This window comes from Hevea brasiliensis, chromosome 6 (genome assembly GCF_030052815.1).
Source record: "Hevea brasiliensis isolate MT/VB/25A 57/8 chromosome 6, ASM3005281v1, whole genome shotgun sequence".
NCBI lineage: Eukaryota > Viridiplantae > Streptophyta > Magnoliopsida > Malpighiales > Euphorbiaceae > Hevea > Hevea brasiliensis.
In genome coordinates, this window is record NC_079498.1 from 89,600,735 (window position 1) to 89,621,943 (window position 21,209).

The 21,209-nt window shown below is 32.0% G+C and overlaps 1 protein-coding gene across 4 annotated transcripts; it reads left to right on the forward strand.

Moving 5' to 3' along the window:
- The first annotated feature begins 10,144 nt into the window (after positions 1-10,144).
- On the forward strand, positions 10,145-19,319 carry LOC110642876 (receptor-like protein 56). 4 transcript variants are annotated; one of them, XM_058148608.1, is made up of 7 exons: positions 10,145-10,533; positions 11,017-11,342; positions 11,684-11,839; positions 11,945-12,016; positions 16,318-16,473; positions 16,601-16,669; positions 16,949-19,319. In XM_058148608.1, the coding sequence occupies exons 2-7, from the start codon at positions 11,048-11,050 to the stop codon at positions 19,105-19,107; spliced, it is 2,907 nt and encodes a 968-aa protein (XP_058004591.1). In that variant the 5' UTR covers positions 10,145-10,533; positions 11,017-11,047; the 3' UTR covers positions 19,108-19,319. The 4 variants fall into 4 exon arrangements, with proteins under 4 accessions (XP_058004591.1, XP_058004592.1, XP_058004590.1 ...); XM_058148609.1 differs by lacking the exon at positions 11,017-11,342 and having other exon boundaries at positions 10,147-10,533; XM_058148606.1 differs by lacking the exon at positions 10,145-10,533 and having other exon boundaries at positions 10,554-11,342.
- Positions 19,320-21,209: the final 1,890 nt, after the last annotated feature.

Sequence of the window (21,209 nt, forward strand, 5' to 3'; positions counted from 1 at the left end):
AGTTTCAATTGAATAAAAGTGATGAGAAATAGTTTCTCAATGTTTAATTCAAGAGTATCAAAACTTAATTTCTCTTGAATTTTAAGCAAGAAAGGAAGAACAATTCTTTTGGTTATAGAGAGAAAGGTGGACGACAACTTTTGAAGAGAATAATAGATAATTAAAAATCAATTGACAAATGTCCATATTTGATTCAATAAGCAAATGTGTTTTTCAAAGACAATTGGTCCATTTGTCAAGCTAATTTTAATTAAAAAATTAAAATTTGATTAATTAAAATTAATCAATCAATTTCTCTCCATCTCTAACTAAGTCAAAGTTGTCAAAATTTGACCAAGTCAAACTTGTCAAATTTCCAAATTAATCAAATTAATTTCATGCCTCGTGCTTGGTTAGTCAAGTTTATATTTAAACACTTTAAATATTAACTTGAATACTTCCATTAATAAATTTAGTTTCAAGTTATGCTACAGACTTTGTAATCTAGTTGCAAACTAAATATATTAATTCAATTAATTAATTAACCTATTTAATTAATTAATAAAATTAATTTTACTTTGATCATATTGCTCTTATGTGTGTGACTTACTAGGTTCAATACTAATTGACAATAAGAATAATATTAACTCTTTAATATTATTGGAACTATTCCAAACTCAAAATGAAATTCCCTTTTCATTTAAGTTCTTATAAATCGTGGTTGAGATCTAGCATAATGTACCATGACTTCCTAATTAGTTATAAATTATTCCCTAATTTATGAACCTTGATCATACATGTAATGTACTAAAATCTCTCTGTTATAAAATTCCGATTCCAACTAAAGTCATGGTTTATGTCAAACTGTTATGCTTAGAATTATATGTCCTCATTTTAATTTTAATTCTTGATTAATTAGACTTTCCAATCAGAAACTATTTTCTGAGTAAGTCTATCTATTCTAGCCAGGAACTTGAATTATCAAAAACAATTTAAATGGACATAGGATTTTATCCCTATTTACTTAGGGTAACGGATCCCATCTTGACTAACACCTATCTCCATATATAACTAGTCGGAGTTAACACATGCCCATATACTTATATATAGTACAAGCATGAAAGTAGTATCAAACTCAGACTACCTATATACAAGATAACTGTGCTATCTTAGGTCAAGGGATTATATGCACTATTATGATCTATATGACATTGTATTGACAAGAGTAAACTCCATGTACAAGTTATATTTGTATCACTAGTTTGGCCTACTTATCTTATAAATGTCCATCATATTTGTCATAGGTGACAATCCTTCTGGATAAGTCATGCCTAATGAGATATCCTTGATTGTGAACCAAAATTTATAACACTTATACTAGAATGTTCTGTCACTTATATTTTTAATAACTTAAGAGTAGAACATCTAGCAAGATATTAAATGATATTTTCAATTAAATTTAAACCATTTAAATTAAAAAAAAAAAAGATATTTTCCATTAAAAAGAAATAAATATTTGCAAGATACAATACATTATATGGTGATTTTCATGGATACTCTACCCGTTGTCATCCCTAATTAGTTCATCTTATTTTCTTCTAGAAATAATCCAATATAGTTAGTATTCTAACTACTTTATATATCACAAAGGGTGTTTTCAACTACAATGGGTTATAATTCCTTTCTCTTGAATTATCCTTAGTTCGAAGCATCTTTCGCTCAATGGGACTATAATAGGCTGTAGCCCTCATCAATGCCAAAGCCACTCCTCAGCAATTGACAAAAACCTTCTCTGTAATAGGTGAAAGCCCCTCTCCATAGTTAAAACCTAATAGCCTTTCCACATTACTCTTATTTATAGTATTAGTTACTGTAATTCTAATCTAATTAGGAATCCTACTCATTTTAGGAATAACACTAAAATAGGAGTTCTATCTTATATAAAAAATATTCCTCTCACTCAAATAGAAGAGATGTTTCTCCAAATCCCACTAAAATTTTGAATCATAAATCTAATAAAAATTATACAAAAAAAAATCATATAATTTATTTTTTTTTTCTTCCAATAAGAGGCTTATGGTAAATTTTGTGACAAAGTGAGAGCTCATTTTTTTAACCATTAGCAATAGAAAGCTTTAACAATAACCCGTGTAAAAATACTGACGTGCAATAAAAAAAAAAAAAAAAGAAGGGATTCCAATCAATATAATTAGACAAATAAAATTCCAAAACATATAATATTGAAAGACAATGAAGATAATGTCTTCGGAGCTCAGAGACATATATACCCACCAGTACTAGAAGTTACAGGAAATTTTATGAATTTAGTTATGAAAGATTTCAATAAATGTAAAGGAAAAATTAGCCAAAAAATCTATAAATTAATACATCAGATTACAGGTCCATGACCCTGACGTCGTCGATGTGATAATGGTCCATACAGTGCACCAAATTCCAATCGTTTCTAAAATAATGCATACATATATTAAAGAGTTTTTAATGCTCAATATTCGTAAATGCCCATAGGACGGTACGTATTAAACATTGGGCACGTCTACAATAAGCCCATTTGCATGCATAGATGGAATTCTTGGCCATTAGATTTTTTTAAAAAAAAAAAATTTAAACTTCTATATAAATATAATATGTGAAAATATTATAACTAATTAATTTAATAAAATAATTATAGGAGTTTTATTTTGTTAGATCTTTATGTCTTTTATAGTTAAAATTTTTAACTATTTTAAATTGTAAATGCAACAATTATTTAAAAAAAAAAAATAAAAACGCGTTTTGAAAAAAAAAAGGAAAGTTTGAAGGGAAGGTGGGGACGAATCATGCAGCGACATGATTGCGAGTAACACTAAAGCACTATCAAATTTTATTGAAAGATTAAACTAAATTAAAATATATTCAAGAGGAGACATGATTACCAATATTACTAACATGATAAATAGAAGTAAAGATTGATAATTTGTTAAATGGAAGAACATTATTAGAAGATATTTGGGTGGTGGGAGACAATAAAGATTGAGCAAAATGAGTGGAAGAAATGGAAGTTGAAGGCGTGGAACATGTTTTCTGTTAAAATAATTTTTAAGTTGTATCACATTCTCTTCTCTTTGGAATTAGCCTACCTTGCCTCAATCATTACTCCTTTTTCCACCACCTGGCTTACGTATAATCTATTTACTAGCTGCTCACTAATTTGGCATTTTTTCCTTTGAGAAAATTATTATTTAATTTTTACATTTTAATAAAATTTATTACTTTGATCTTTAATTTAAAAAATTATTATTTAGTCTCTTTATTTTTAATTTTTTAAATTATTTAATCTCTTTATTTGAAAAGAATATTGTATTTTTTAAAATATAAAAACTAATTAATTACTTTTATAGAAAATAAAAATAGGACTAATTAAATAATATTTTTCAAAATAAAAGGACTAACTAATTAATTTTACTCAAATAGAAGGACTAAATAGTAGTTTGATTAGCATTATAATCCATTAACTAACCAAAAATTTTAGCAAAGGAACTAAAGAGTTTTGATTGTAATCTTCCTTCTTCAATTGGTAAGATGGGAGGACTATCTTTTCTGGACTTGTCCAATAATAAATTTTCAGGAGAGTTGCTTGGAAGTTTGTTTGCAAATTGTTTCTACTGTTATTTGATTCTATTTAATAACAATTGTCAGGAGAACATTTTTTTTTCAAAATATGAATTTGAGAGGCTTAATGATGTTGGATGTGAAAAACAACAACTTCAGTGTGATGATAGGCGTAGACTTGTTGAACAAACCTACCCTATTTGTTTTGTACATATACAATAACAAGCTATTAAGTTCATTTCCTAGACAACTATGCAATCTGAGCAGTTTCATACTTTAAGACCTCTCAGATAATATGTAATATGGGCCTATGCTTTTTGCTTCGATGCTTCCTCATTGCACTTTTATTTTTACAAAAGAATAATCAAAGTGGATCCATACTACGTATGCTTCTTAAAAGTCCTAATTTAGTGGCATTTGATCTCAGGGATAATAGGTTTTTTTTGTATAATTTTTAAATATTCCATCTTGGATAAGTTAGCTCTCCAAAATTTATGTCCTTTCATTGGAAGGGATTGTATTAGTCGGTCATATTCCTAATCAGTTGTGTGAATTAAGAATTGTGAGTATAATGGATCTTTCACGTAACTTACTTTCTGGTTCTATACCTTCATGCTTTAACAATATATCACTTGAAATGATGGGAGACATAATTTTTTTTTTTATATATACTTTTTTGATATATTTATGCTCTCAAAAATGTTATTCTTTATTTGTATTTGTCCTAGGTATCTGGTTTTCTTTAGAAGATGTTAAAGTGGAATTTTTAATAAAATATAGATAAAACTCCCATAAGGGTCATGGTATCAACTTAATGGCAGGCGTAGGTTTATCATGCAACGAGTTAAGTGATAGCATTTCTCAAGAATTGGTGACATTCATGAAATTTGTCATTGAATTTCTCTCACAATCATTTTACAAGAACTATACTGGTCAGTTATTCAAATATAAGGAGTTTAGAGAGACAAGATCTTAGCAATAACAATTTGAGTGGTGAAATCCCTAATGAACTAATTGTGCTAAATTTTTTGGAAATTATCAATGTTTTGTACAATAATTTGTCAAGTAGTCTTTAACGAAGGGTAATTTGGAGATAGAATCCCTAATAAAGGGTAATTTGGAACCTTTGATGAAACCAATTACAAAGGTAATCCCGGTATTTGTGGATCACTCAGTTATAAGAGTTATAATAATGAAGAAGCTCCACAAATGGCTTAATTGCATAAACCATCCCTAAACTTAGGGGTATTTTCTTTTCTGTTCTTGAATTTTAATTTGTCAAAATAAAATAATTAAACTTAAACTTTTTTTTTTTTATAGAGAAAGTTCTTCTTACTAAAATTTGGTGTGAGCTCTGGTTAAATGCATACGTGGCTTTTCTGGCATGGCTTTTTAAATGATAAAAACCTACATATGACTAACCTTCAACTAGAGGTCCAACTCTACGCTCATGAAGACACAACCGAACACAACATAAGCAGAACCAACTCCTTCCTGCAGCTACCATCTCTATTTTTCTTGTTGATTGTCACTCGACCACCATAGATGTAACACTCCAAATTTTTAAAAAATTATTTTATATGTAAATTATAATATTTTATTTTATTATTTATTTTGGAAATTTATTTGAAATTTTCTGAATTTTTAAAATTTGGTTTGATTTTCTCTAGATATTAAATTTTATTGATTTTTAAAAATTCATTTAAAGACTACATAGCAAAACTAAAAATATATTTGGATTCCAAAAATTTTTTTTTGAGATTTCTATAATTTTTTTGAAATTTTTAGGCCTCGTTTTGGATCCTAGGGCATAATAAAAATTCAATTTCGGGTACTCTGAATCGAACTGGCCGAATAGAACCAGATCGAATCACACTGGTTGAATTGGACCGGTCCTCTTTTTTCGTCTCCCCACACGTGACCCACTTTCCTTACCTCCCTATTTTCTCTCTCCTCTCTCCTCCCTTTGTCGGCCGACCGCCAACCCTCCCTCCCTAGCTCATTGGCGCACCACCAACCTCCCTCCCGCCGTCGGTCGATGCCCCAGCTGGCTGAAAAACCATGCTAAAGTCCTCCAAACGCATCACATAACCTTTCATCTTTCCGGCCAAAATTCGATCGATCCAGCCACCAATCGAATTGGTTCTTGTCCCAAACACCTTCTACTCCTCGATAGCTTTCCAAAGACACCTAGAACATAAATTTTCATTGAGCCGATTTTAGTCCAGGAAGTTTTAGCTTATTTCGACTTTTGGGCTAAATTTCTCGCAAACCGGGAACCCCACGGAGATTCCGAGAGTATTGGCGTGCTCCACTCAGCAAGAGCTTCGCCACAATATAAATTTCAAAATTTTTTGACACCGAAAATTTGATGGGTCTCACAAATTTCATAGTATTTTTCCGAGCTCTAAATGAGCTTATTTAATTTTGTAAAAATTATATTCTAACTCCTGGTAGTGTGGACTTCGCGTAGGTATCCTCATTTCGCAAAAATTTGACTGGTGTCGGATCTATAATTTCGAGCTGGACAGATAAGCTGTTGGAGCCGCTTTAGAATTGGGTCGCAATTTCAGTCCTTGCCCCCATTTTCAGATGCCCAAACACATTTCAAGCATCGAAATTTCCATAGGTAAATCCGAACTCTAAGTTTTCTTATTTACCCAGTATCGGGTTTAGAATAAAAATTCATAAAATATTTATGGGTGATTAGAAAATTATAATTATTATTGCAATAGTCTTATAACCATGTCAAGGACTGCAGGACAAAATTTTAGAATTTTTAGAGCTTGTTTGAGTAATTTTTGCAGAATGTTAGTTTTAGGGACTAAAATGTAAATTTTTTGATTTTGTGGGTTTTGTCTAGTTTGGTGGGCTCAGGAGGGGCCATGTGATGTTGATGAGATATGGGTATGGGATTTGTGATTTAAAAGTGTTATTTGAATCACTTTGCAGGTTGAGTAGGTCCTAAGTATAGGAGAACTCCGCCTGATTTTCGGCATAAATTAAGGTGTCTTTGACTCTTTAAAGTCTTATTTTGAGTTGATTATGATAAATTTGTAATATAATTATTTTGGTTAGTTGAGTCAGCCTTCTTCCTCCACCCAGTCGCCGTAATGACTTTTGGTGTACTGTGAGTAGATACTGATTTTAATTATAATTTCAATATTATTACTATATATCCGAAGCATACCCATGCATTACTTATAAATATATGTATTCAGCTATTATAAGCACGCTTTGTGTTGCATTATTGTTTGATAATTTTAATGTGGGTGTTACCTTAGGATAATTTGGAGCTCTGTTCGTATGTCGGCTCGTGTGTGGTGTACTAGTAATGGATATGGGTAAGACGGGCAAATTGACTTGAGCTAGTCTCGCTTAGGGCCCGGTCCTTTTTGTGATAAGTCAGGATAAGTACAGCTTTGAGTTGATCTCGTTGACCCCTGCATTTGGATTATTAAGAGAAAGCTCGGTTCGAGTTGATCTCGTTGGCAGGCATTGGATTAAGAGAGCTGTATAGGAAATCACCTCCCATATGTATTTATTCTGATGTGATATACGGGTATGTGGGTGCTCCAAATTATTCTTTGCATGAATATTATTTGAATTTGACTGAATATGTTAATCTGTGTTGTATTTCGTCCTTAGGGATGCATTAGTATTAGATAGTTATAGAAATTGTATTTAAAATTAATATCTTACTCTATGAGTCGAACGCTCACTCCTATTCACCTATTTTTCTAGGTTATAGGAAGACTTTTTTCTTGTGATTAACCTGCTTTCTTCCTCGCAGGTCTAGGTTGCAGTATTTATATTTTATATTATTATTTTGAAATCTAGAACTCTGCATGTGCTATCAGTATCTTATTTGGTTTGGAAACTGTAAAATATTATTATTTTGAAATTATAAACTTAATATTATGCATGTATGGTTGAATGGGATGGATATATATTTATAATGGACAAGGGAGCTGAGCTCCCATTTGATTAAATTGCTTGACTTAGGATTGTGAGGGCGAACTGAGCTCCCCATATATATATATATATATAAAAAAAAAAATATATATATATATATATATATATATATATATATATATATATATATATATATTGTGATCACAGGTCGAGTAAGCTAAAAACTCTCCATTGGGTAGTTTAGTTTATGGTTGAACTATGTTTGGTTGATCTTTTGGAAATGGGCCTTGGATGTGGGCCTTAAGTTTGGGCTAGAAATAGTTAGGCTTACTACAGGTTTTAGGGCCTTATGCTGACCCAAGTCCTAATATCGGTTTGGCCCATAATTTGGGTTGTGACAGATACAAACCATGGCAAACCTAGCTTTAGTGTCATTCCTCATAATCAAAGACTAAAGACCTTACAGTACCATGCAACACATACCCTTACGACTTCACAACTCCCATTCCATCCCCACCATCTACCCTTGAATCCTTTGTTATAGACACTAACCCACACTATCTCTTTCTCAATCACTTGGCAATAAGCCCAATTCATTTATACCCTACTTCCCTTATAAACCCACATACCCATAATCATCATTGCAATGTCGCCCTTTTTTTTATCTCAACTAGCAAGGTTGGAGCTTGAAGTAAGGGAAATTTCAACAACTATTGGCAAATTTTTGGAGAAATTTTCATATGCATGTTCTCAACTGACCCATTATCCTTATCCCTCACAATGCCTCTTTTCAGTCTGACCCACAACACATCACCTGTTACCCCCTTTTGACACAGTGGCACCACCACAGAATGCAAGCTTCACCATCGACCTCAATCTAAAGCTCTTTATTTTACGGCTTCCACTTGGTGCTTCTATCCCTGCTTTTGATTTAAGCTAGTGTAATCCTCTTGGTGATCCTCAATCTATTAATTATATAACTACTAATTTTGTCATTTTATTTCTTCATCTGTAAATTATTAAAAAGAGAAATGGAGAAAATTTGAATGGCAACCATAGAATTACAATCATTAATATTAACCATATGCATTTGTGCTTCTTTATATATAAATGCCTCTCTTTATATCTAAATGCCCCAAATAGTCATACATACCCAACTGTGTGCCTCTGTCTCTGTAGTTTCTTGGTTCTGGATTTTTGGTTTTCTTAGGGGGGTGTGTGTGTGTGTGTGTCTATATATATATTGAATGGAGGGGAGAAAACATGATACAAGTGTTTTTTTTAATTATTTTTTTATTTTAAAAATCCATGCTTGAAACCCACATATTCATTTAATCGGAGCTCATACCAAATTCTCGCGAGAAGGACTTTTTTACAATAAAAGCTAAGTTTAATGATTTTATTTTAATAAATTAAAGTTCAAAGACGGAAATAAAACTACTCCCTAAGTTCAGAAACAGTTTGTGCAATTAAGCCTTCCGAAAAAACCACCATCTATTGATGTGGAAGAGGAAGAGAAGGTGGTATTGATATAGTATTGGAGTTTCTCTGAATTCTATGTTACAATTCTATTGGTATTAGTAGTCATCCTCTGCATCAACAGGCATTGGCCCATGGTTTACTTGGTTGATGTTTGTATTAATTCAATTTATATTTGGCTTTATAAGAACTGATTTCACTAATTTGTGTATGCAGAAATGATGTAAGCTTGTGCTATTGGTAGAAGAACATGGGGGCCACATTGTAATACAATATAATAATATATGGATTTTTGGTTTTATGGCATTCAATGCTCAACCATTGTCAAGGGCCTAAATATTGGTATTTTTTAGGTAATGATTTTCATCGATGAGTTTTTTGTTTTTAATTTTTTTGAGTCCTTTAATTTCAAGTGTGTGATTTTCCTCTTTAGAAAAGTTTTTTACTTAAATTAGTTTATATATATATATATATATATATATTATGTTTAGAGTATATAATAAATTAAAATTAAATAAAATTTTCTTACCTTTTAACAAGATTAACATTTATTTTTTTGTTTATTAAATTTTTATAAATTATTATGCTTTTACTTTTTTGGCAGAAATTATTTTTTTTAGAAATGAAAAATATTTCATTAATTCGAAATAAAGAACAAAAGAAAATTACGAATGAATATATTATTTTTATATAAATAAAATTAATTATTTATATAAAAAATAATATAAATAATTTAAAAAATACTCCAGTGTTGACAGAATAGGCAGCTTGCGCGTTTTACTGACTTCATGGTTTTTTTACTATTCTCATACTCTTTTTCAATATATATATATATATATATATATATATATATATATATATATATATATATATATATAACGACAAATATAAATAAAGTCATTGAAAAAGAGAAAAAAAACGACAAAAACTCAAGATCTTTAAATAATGATTGATCTGGAAATTTGTTTACTTAAATTCTATTGATAATTGCTGGTGGTCACTCAAAGAGAATATTAAAAAAAAAAATGATCAAAAGGAAGAAAATGAAAAGATTTGAAAAAACGGAGAAGAAGAGGCTTTGTTTGGTAGAAATAATATTTTGATCGTTAATAAAAATACAAACATAACGGTAAAATGAAAAAAAGAAAAACTCGTCCTTTTACCATTTGTAAAACCCCATCAAAATCGTAGCTTCTTCGCACATTCCACTCCCTGACTGCACTCCCATACAACTCCTTCCTCATCTTCTTGCTTAAAGTTGTCCCTATTTTGCCTTCAGCTTTGGTCGAATGCTGGTTGCCTATGAGGATGATGGGGAGATTTAAATGCGAATCGGCGATTTTGGGGACAAGTTCGATAGTAGTGAAGGTGAATAAGGGTTTGGAGCCAGCGATTTGCTTGGCTTTCCCTGGACAACCAGAATTCTACCAAAGCTGATTTGGAGAAAATTCTTGTGTTTCTATCATTGTGTGCCATTTTCTTGTGTTTCTGGTTCTGAAGCTTTTGCAGACTGATTTGAGGAAAATTTCTTCCGCCGATCTCGTGCTCTTTGTAAGTTCCAGTTCCATCAACTCTCTCTGAGTCATATATATATTTTTCCTTTCTATTTTTTTAGTCATTTTTCTGGAAATTTAATTGATTTTCTTATATTTCATTTAATTTTTTATGAAGGACTATTAACTGACAAACGTGAGGGTGGGGTTATAACCCACTTAATTTAATTCAGTATTGATAGACATTCAAACTTGCCAACTGCTTATTGCTTAAGCTATCAATATTTCAAAGTCTTCCATTAGTCTGCACTCCACTTTTGTTTTTAGGCTTTTTTGGCCACATACTTTCTTGTCATTTTATATAAGTAAACTCTTCTGCCCTTCTGCCCAGAGATTGACCTCAAAACTCAAAAGTGCGAAATTTAATTCTCTTCTTTAGTAACTTAGCAACAATTTAGTGCTTTGTCTTTCGAATGGAAAGGATTTTGCTTAAGTTTTCATTATGGTTTCTTATACTTTTGGTTCAAATGAATGCATACAGTGCTTGCTTGGAAAAAGAAAGGATAGGTTTGATGGAGTTCAAGGCTTTCCTAAAATCAAACTGTTATGATAATAATGATATTCTTGATTCTTGGGTTGATGATGGAATGAGTGACTGCTGTGATTGGGAGGGTGTTATATGCAATGCCACCTCCCGGCGTGTGATTGAACTCTCAGTAGCACATATGGGATATGGAGCTTTTGAAAATGGAACCTTTGGAAATGAAACATTTTGTAGTCTAAATCTCTCCTTGCTTCATCCTTTTGAAGCTTTGCTTAGACTTGATTTATCTTCTAATCGGTTAAATGGCTGGATTAACAAAGAAGGTATATATCTTTTTTTCTTGTTGCTCTTCAACTATGTTTATTTTTTTATTTATTTTTTCTTCATAGCTGGACTATATGATGGGAGAGCATTTTCCATGAATTAAACTACTTGTTAGAATTTGAGTTTATAATTTCTTAACAGAGAATTCAAAATTTTTACGCTTTCCATTGAGAATAAAAGTGGTAATGGGTAAATATTATGACATTATAAGTCGCACTCCCTTTTAATTTCTTATTTCTTCTACAAAAATCTATGCCAAATTGAATGCCACATCAAACTTGAATTATCGTTTGAGCTAAATATGTAAAATAGCTAATATTCTAAATTGTACACTATGCAGGTTTTGAAAGACTATCAAGATTGAAAAAGCTACAATGCTTAGATCTTAGTGATAATCTATTCAATAATAGTATTTTATCATCAGTGAATGCTCTTATATCGCTTAAGACTTTGATTCTTAGAGGAAACAACATGGCTGGTTTGTTCCGTATTAAAGGTATGCTTCTTGGCATTACAATCTTCTAAATTATCCACTTAATTTCACATCTAACCAAAGCCCTTTTTGTTTTCAATTTGCACAATTACAATATGCATGGTTCAGAGTTAGTTGATTTGAAAAACTTGGAAACTTTGGATATAAGTGAGAATCAATTCAATGGCATCTCAATGGAAGGTGAATTCAGATCTCATCTCATGTGTACTTTCTATTTGTTTGCCTCCTCTCCTTTTATATACAACATTATAGGCAACTGCTTATTAGATGTATTCTGAGGCACCAAAACAGTAGTTATTTGAAGTGCATTTTTTTCCCTTATTGTTTTTCAAACATTTTAAGAACTTCACATCAGAATTTGTGCTTATTGTCTTTCTGAAACATGAACATTGCACATTAGAGAGAGAACTTTAGTGTTACAGGAAAAATTATGAATAAACTAGTCATCTACTAGTTATATAATTATGGATAAACTAGTCATCTACTAGTTATATAATTTTCTTCTTAAGGTGTCTTAATAATTAATTTTAAAATTGTTACATGGAATAAGAATTTATATCTCCAAAATAAAATGTTAATATAAATCATTGATCTTAAATTTTTTTTTATTTGAAAATTTATTAATGAACGTTGAACTTCAAGTAAATAATAGTTTAGTTGATTCTCAAACTTCTGCAATTTATTTAGCAGGAAACAACACTATATGAGATATCCAAAAATTCCATAAATGTTGAGAAAACGATGTTTAAATTACTCGAGAATAAAGAATGTGCATTAGTAAATAACTGAGTACTCCATGAGAGAGAGAGAGAGAGAGAGAGAGAGAGTGACAGAGGTTGATGTCAAGACTTCATGTTGGTTACGTTATTGTAAATTTTAACCATCAGTGCATTCACCAAATTCAGTTGTAATAGCACAATATGATAAATTTACATCATTTATACATTACACTGTATATATACATCAGTTGTAATATGCCGCTTGATATGCAAGTTCATGCTAAAAGATAAAAAAACACATGCCCAAAAGCACCAATAACAGAGAAACATATATAAATTTGATAAAACTAAGAATGTTAAGAGAAAATTATATTGGAGAGAAGAATGAAAACTGACAATTAGAAGATCACGGCTACAACTATTTGTACAGAGTTCTCTATAAGCCAGCTAAACTAACTTAACAAAACAGCTAACCACGCGTGCCAGCCCATCATAACAGCTTCAACAACTTCACAACCTTTATTTTCTTTTTCCTGCCTTAGCATTTTCTTCTCTGCTACTCTACTGAAATACCTTTCAAGATGGAGATGTGTTAAGATTGACCAATCCCATCTTGGAAGTAAAGTGATGAAACATAGGGGAAGCTAATGGCTTAGTAAACAAATCAACAAGGTGGAATTTGGCAGAAATATGACTAGTATGAATGAATCTAGCTTGGAGTTGATTGCGTACAAAATTGCAATCAATGTCAAGATGCTTGGTTATTTCATGGAAGACGGGATTTTCTGATATGTGAACCGCAGAGTTGTTGTTACATTGTAAGGGAATTGGAAGATGGAGCTGAATTTGAAAATCTTTTATCAGATAGGAAATCCATTGCAGCTCACAAATAGTGGACGCCATACTTCGATACTGTGCCTCAGTTGAAGATCGACTAATGGTATTTTGTTTTTTAGATTTCCAGGAAATAAGAGAGGGAACAAGGAACACACAGTAGCCTGTAAGAGACTTCCTGGAAATTGGACATGAGGCCCAATCAGCGTCACAAAAAGCTTTCAGTTGGTAATTTTTTGTTGAAGGGAAAAACAATCCCTTTGCAGGACACCCTTTAAGCATCGAAGAAGATGCAAAACAGCATCCCAGTGTTGCTTGCGAGGTTCTTGAAGAAATTAATTGAGATGTTGCACTGCATATGTGATGTCAGGTCGAGTTAGATTGAGATATAGCAATCTGCCTACTGAGCTTCTGTATTTATCAGGTTCCAAAAGTAAATCATTAGAGGGAATATCCAACTTCAGTCCCTTTGACATGGGATAATCAGTTTGTTTGGCATCAAGCATTTTGGTATCCTTGAGAATATCAAGGATATATTTTTGCTGATTGAGAAAAAGACCAGCTTCTGACCTGGCTAATTCAACGCCAAGAAAATATTTTGCATAGCCGAGGTCTTTTATAGTAAATGCTGCATGAAGGAATGTTTTGACTTTAATAATGTCTGCTTCGGAAGCTCCTGTGATGAGCAAATCATCAACATATACTAACAAAGCAAGAAATTGATCACCAGACCCTATTGTGAAAAGACAATTGTCATGCACAGATTGGATAAAACCATATTCATGCAGCTTAACAGTCGACTCTTTGTTCCACTGGCGTCCAGCCTGCTTTAGTCGATATGGGGACTTAATTAATTTACATACTTGACCATCTGTAGCTTTTGTATACCCTTCTGGAGGCTTCATGTAAAGATCTTCATCAATGTGGCCATGTAAGCAAGCATTATTTATGTCCACTTGATGAATTGGCCAAGATTTAGTAGCTGCTATTGCCAAAAACATTCTCACAATTATTGTTTTTGCAACAGGGGAAAAACTTGTTTTATAATCCAACCCTGGCAATTGGTCGTACCCCTTGGCCCCTAATCTAGCTTTGAACCTTTCAACAGTTCCATCTGGGTTATATTTAACTTTGTTAACCCATTTGGAGTTAATAGCTTTCCTATGAGGTGGCAATGTAGTAAGAACACATGTGCCATTGGTCTCTAAGGCTTCTAATTCCTTTTGCATGGCTGCAACCCACTGTGAGTCATTTTTGGCTTGACAGTAAGAGGTTAGCTCATGAACTTTTGACACATTAGCTAAAAAATGTAAGTAAGAAGGACTAAAAGTATGATTATCAAAAAGGAATTGGGTTAAGAACATACCTGGGGAGTCTGCAGAACCTGATTGACTTGCTGAAGTAGTTGCAGCAGGAGATATAAGGATGCTATCAGATTGAACAGTAGCTACAAAGTCTTTGAGCCTGGTAGGTTTGGCGATATGTCTATTGCTTTTTCTTAATAAGGGAGGTGCAAGTGAATTTTGAATTGGTAAAGATTCAGGAAAGTTGGGTGTGATGGAAGTTTGTGTAGGTTGCTCAGGTACAGGTATAGGTTCAGGAGGAGAGATAAGGTCAGTAATGGAATCATGTTGTTGGTTGAGATGTGGTGAGAAGGTTGGTTTAGGTTGTGTAGTTTTGGTAAGGAGAAATATGTTCCTTAAAAACCACATCCCTAGATACACAGATGGTGTTGGTGTCAAGATTATACAGTTTATAGCCCTTATAACCAGTAGGATATCCCAACAAAACACACCTGAAAGATCTCTGGTCAAACTTTTTCTTGTTTGGGCTGACATTGGTTGCATAACACAAGCAACCAGAATAATCTGGTGGCTTGCCATTAAGAATCTCATATGGGGTCTTCCATTTCAGTATCTTGGTAGGTAATCTATTGATGATAAATGTGGCTGTCAATAAGGATTTCCCCCAAAATTTTTTGGCAAATGTGATTGAAACATAAGAGCTCTTTCTATTTCTAACAATTGCTTGTGTTTTCTCTCAACTATCCCATTATGTTGAGGGGAATAAGGGCAAGACTTCTGATGTTCAATATCTCTATCTTTAAAAAATTAGTCATGGAAAGAGTTGATAAACTCTGTCCCATTATCACTCCTTACTATTTTTACATGAGCAGCATATTGATTTCTCACCATGTTAATGAAAGTAGCTAGGACTGAGGGTTTGAGCTTTGTCATTTAATATGTATGTCCAGGTAGATCGACTGCAATCATCAACTATGCTGAGCATGTAATTTGCTCCTGTCACTGAATATTCCCTATAAGGGCCCGAAAGATCAACATGTATAAGATGAAACAATTTTTCAGAATGTGATTGACAGGGAATGACAATCTGTGTTGTTTTGAAACATGACGAACATGACAATCAGTAGCACTCACATTACAGTTAAGAGGTTGTGTATGTTGTAGCTTAGAAATTGATTAAAAATTTGTTCGTAATATGATTCGGAAAATAGCTATTGCAAATTAATGAATCACTGTGCTACTTCCCTAAAAGAAAGCTATGCCACATGTGTGTCTGTGTGTGTGTGTGTGTGTGTGTGTGTGTGTGTGTATCACTGAAATTGGCAGTAGCTTTTATTGTGGGAGCAAAACTTCAATTTTGCTGTGATTTAGTCACTAAAATATTATAATAACAACTTAATCTCGTTTAATTCCTGGAAAAAATTCATAAGAAAGAACATGACATTTATACGAGTATGCTATAGCACAAGAAGCAAGGTGTAGGATAAAAACCAAATGAAACCTTAATTTCACCATTTTCTTTTTAAAAATATGCTCTAAATTGGAAGCTATGTCAGATTTACTTGGATCAGCAATTAAGCTAAATTATATAAAATAGCTAATAATAAAAATGTATGTTATGCAGGTTTTGATAGATCATCAAGTTTGAAGAAGCTACAAGTTTTAGATCTTAGCTCTAATATGTTCAACAACAGTATCTTACCACACATGAGTGGTCTTGTATCACTAAAGACTTTGATTCTTCGAAGCAATGACATGGCTGGTTCTTTCCCTAGCAAGGGTATGTTTCTTGGCTTGAAAATCTTTTTAAATGAGACCTGTTTTAGTTTCATCTCTAATATGCTCCTTCCCACCTCCTCCCCCCCTCCCCCACCTCCCCCTCTCTTCTCTCTTGCCCCCTTTTTCAGTTAATCTGAAAACCTTGGAAACGTTGGATATAAGTTACAATCAGTTCAATGGCACCCAATCAGTTGAAGGTAACTTCATATCTCATCACTTATGTTCTTTTTATTTGGGTGCTTATTAAATACATTCTAAGGCACAAAATTAGTTATCTAAGTGCAATTTTCTTTTTTTTATTCTATGTTGAATAATATTCTAAGGACTTCAAATAAGGATCTACACTTTTTATGTTCTTGAAATGTTAACTAAGCAAATTAGAGGGAGAAATTTTGTGCTTAGGCAAGTTAACAATTATTATGTATTGAAATGGTTATTCCAACATTCTATTCTTTTTTTTTTTTCTCCTATCGTAGGATTATGTGGATTGAAAAGTCTCACTGAGTTGGGACTCCGTAGTAACCAGTTTTCTGGTCCTCTCCCTCAATGTCTTGGCAACTTAACTAATCTCCAAGTTCTTGATTTGTCGACCAATCAGTTTAGTGGCAATATACAATCTGTTGTTTCTAAACTCACATCCCTCAAGTACTTGTTTCTTTCTGGTAATGAGTTCGAAGGCTTATTCTCATTTAGCACTTTGGCCAACCACTCAAAATTGGAGATATTTCAACTGTCATCTGGAAGTAGTAGGTTAAAATTGGAAACAGAACATCCTACCTGGTTTCCTACATTTCAACTGAAGTTGATCGACTTGCCAAATTGCAACCTGAATTTGCAAACTAAAACATTTCCTAGCTTTCTTCTCTACCAGCATGACATACGCTTCATTGATCTCTCTCATAATAAGCTGGTTGGGACATTCCCCAGTTGGATCTTACAAAATAACTCTAAGTTAGAAATTATGAATTTGATGAACAACGCATTCAAGGGAACTTTTCAGTTGCCAAATTTCAAGCATGGGTTGCGTAAATTTGAAATTTCAAGCAACAACATCACGGGTCAGCTGGCTAAGGAATTTGGTTTGGTCTTTCCAAATCTGTCATATATAAACATGTCAAGGAATAGTTTTTATGGTAACATTCCTTCTTCAATTGGTGAGATGCAAGGACTGAAGTTGCTGGATATGTCCAATAATAATTTCTCAAGAGAGTTGCCTGGAAGTCTATTTGTGAATTGTACCAATATAGTGGTACTGATTCTATCAAACAACAATTTTCAAGGGAACATTTTTCCTAACAATATGAACTTGAGAAGCTTGATGGTGTTAGATATGAATAACAACAATTTCACTGGAATGATAAGTGCAGAGTTGGGGAAGATCCCCATGTTACAAGTTTTGGACATATCCAATAACAAGGTATCAGGTACAATTCCAATGCAACTATGTAATCTAAGCAATCTTGACATTTTAGACCTCTCACAAAATATTTTATTTGGGTCTGTGCCTTCCTGCTTCAATGCTTCATCACTGCGGTTCTTGTTTCTACAAAAGAACGGTCTAAATGGGTTGATACCACCTGTGCTTGCTAGGAGTCCTAATTTGGTGGCGCTTGATCTGAGGGATAACAAGTTTTCTGGAAGTATTCCGTCTTGGATCAGTCAACTTTCCAAATTGCTTGTGCTTTCATTGGGAGGGAATGCATTACGAGGTCATATTCCAAACCAGTTGTGTCAATTAAGAAATGTGAGAATTATGGACCTTTCGCGCAACTTTTTTTTCGGTTCCATTCCTTCATGCTTTAATAATGTATCATTTGGGATGATGGGCGAAGATAATTTTGAGACTGGATCCATAAGTGAGGTAGAGGCCACAGAGAGTAGACATGTAGGTATGCAGGACTTCTCATTTAGCCGCCCTTATAGTCCCTACAATTCCACTCTTGAATTAGATTTGCCTGTGCTTTCTTGGTCTTCTTCTAAAGAAGTAGAAGTGGAAATTGCAATGAAGTATAGATATAACTCCTACAAGGGCTATATTATCAATTTAGTGGCGGGAATTGATTTGTCATGCAATGAGTTAACTGGCAGCATCCCTCCAGAAATTGGAGACCTTCATGAAATTCAATCATTGAATTTGTCCCACAATTATTTAACAGGATCTATACCAGTCAGTTTTGCGAATCTAAAGAGTTTAGAAAGCCTAGACCTTGGCAACAACAATTTGAGTGGTGAAATCCCAAGACAATTAGTTGAGCTGAATTTTTTGGGAACTTTTGATGTTTCATACAATAATTTGTCTGGTAGAGTCCTTGATAAGGGGCAATTTGGGACATTTGATGAATCTAGTTACAGAGGTAACCCTGGCCTTTGTGGACCATTCATTCATAGGAGCTGCAATGCTGATGAAAGTCCAGCAACCTCACCATTGATTGATGTAGAAGAGCAAGACACTGAAGGTGGTATTGACATGGTGTGGTTCTATTGGAGTTTCTGTGCGTCCTATGTCACAATCCTATTGGTTTTGGTAGCAATTCTCTGCATCAACAGGCATTGGCGCATGTTATGGTTTTACTTCATTGATGGTTGTATTTACTCAATTTCTGTTTGGCTTTTTGAAACTGAATTCTACCAATAAAACTATCTAGCGTCTATGCAAAAATGTAGGCTTTTGCTAGTGCTTGAAGAACATGGGAGCTGCATTGAATCACAAGTATGAACTTTTGTTGGTCTATGTTAGTCATTGGCATTGTATTTGAATTTTTATGGGTAATGTGCTCTTGTAATAATTGAAATTTCGATTTCATTTCTATTGCCAAAAGCAGGATATAAGATGTGTCAACTTTTTAATGAGCTCTTTAAATTTATTTTTATATTTTTATTATATTTATTCACACGTAATTTTTTTTTTGGTAAGTATAGCTTTATTAATGAAATTAAAATCTAGAAAATTATTGCCAACTAAGATCAATTAACTTGTTCAACTTTTATTTTTATTAATTGTTATTATTCATATAATATTTCTTTCTCATTATTTAAAATATTAAAACTTGTATAATAATAAAATGACATTAAAGTAGGTCTTTGCTTGCTAATAATAAATAAGCAAGAAAAAGAGAGTGGCAAAAGTTTTCAAAAATTTTTCAAGTCAATGAGCCATTCAGCGACCGACCCTCAGGAGTTGGATCTCTCAGGCAACATGGCATTAGCTATACATCTATTTTAATTTGTTGGGCTTAATTAATGGGTCAGCGGATCTTTATTGGGCAATGGACCCATGCCCTTCAAGGTAATGGCAAAAGATTTCATTATATAATTTATAAAAATTAAAATTATAAACTTTGCGTTATAAATTTATTTATTAGCCCCTAAAATTTAATTTTAGTGTACAATTTTAATAAAAAGAAATAATAATTAACCTTATTTATAGGCAATAAAATAATGAGTGCACCTGCTAACTGTTTCAATTTTCTTTTTGTTATGAAATGATAATATTATCCGTACTTTATGATTGATAAGATAAATTATGCATAATTTAGTTATTTAATCAAATATAAAGGATAGAGTGGAGCATATTAAAAAAAATGGAATGTGAATAACCACATTCTATTATTATTATTATTATTATTATTATTATTATTATTATTATTTTACTTAAATCACAAATATTTGAAAAATAAAAATATTTAAACCTAAATGTAAGTGCATTTACTTGACCTTTATGTGTAGTATTTTTTTTTTATTTGAATACACTTAATTGTGTATAAAATATTTTTTTATAGAAATGAAAATATTTTATTAATAGAGCAAAATACAAAGAACAGGTAAGATATTATATTTTTACATAAATGAAATTAATTATTTATAAAAAAAAATAATATAAAGATTTTGAAAATTTTAATAGTGTTGATGTTGCATGTAAATTGATCATTAGGCAGACAACACACTCTATTCTCCAACTCTATTGCATTTTTATGAATTCCATCAAACGATCTCATAACTTAGATTTCTATAAGGATTAAACATTATACGGTACTCTTCTCAAAATAGCAAAATATCTCAATAACAAAAATAAATAAAAATTTCATTAAATGAGAGTTATAAAAAAAAATATTTCAAGATCTAACAATAATTACATGTCTCTGATAATTCATTCAAAATCTATCATTGGTAGATTTGAGTAAATACATTCAAAATCTATTTCAAATTAATACAAATTTAAAAATTATTAAAAAAACTAAAAAATTAACAGAAAAGAAATAATAGTGATTGCCACAGGTGAAAATTATTGCTTAGCTCTCCAAATATGTAAAGCAGACTGCACTCAACCACCTAAATGTTTTTCTTTTCTTGGACAACAGATGGAAAATAAGGCTCATTCCCATTAATTTTTACGTTGTGGATTGGGTGATTTTTAATTTCTAAAGATATGTTGACTCCAAGTCAAGGGAAAGCTAAAAAAGGATTTTTTTTTTCTTTTTTATTCAATGAGATAAAGAAAATATTAATCATATAAAAAATATGATTGATACAATAATAATTTAATTAATTGGGTGGTTTCTAATTTCTAAAAATATATTGATTCCAAGTCAAGCAAATTAAAGAACGTTAAAAGAAGGATCCTCCTTTTCTTCCAGCTGCTTTTTTATATTTTAATTTTATTGTCTTCCTTTTGATGGACTGTCTTCTTCCAGCTTTAATCAGTATGATCATCATTAAACTTGGCCATAATTTAATTCA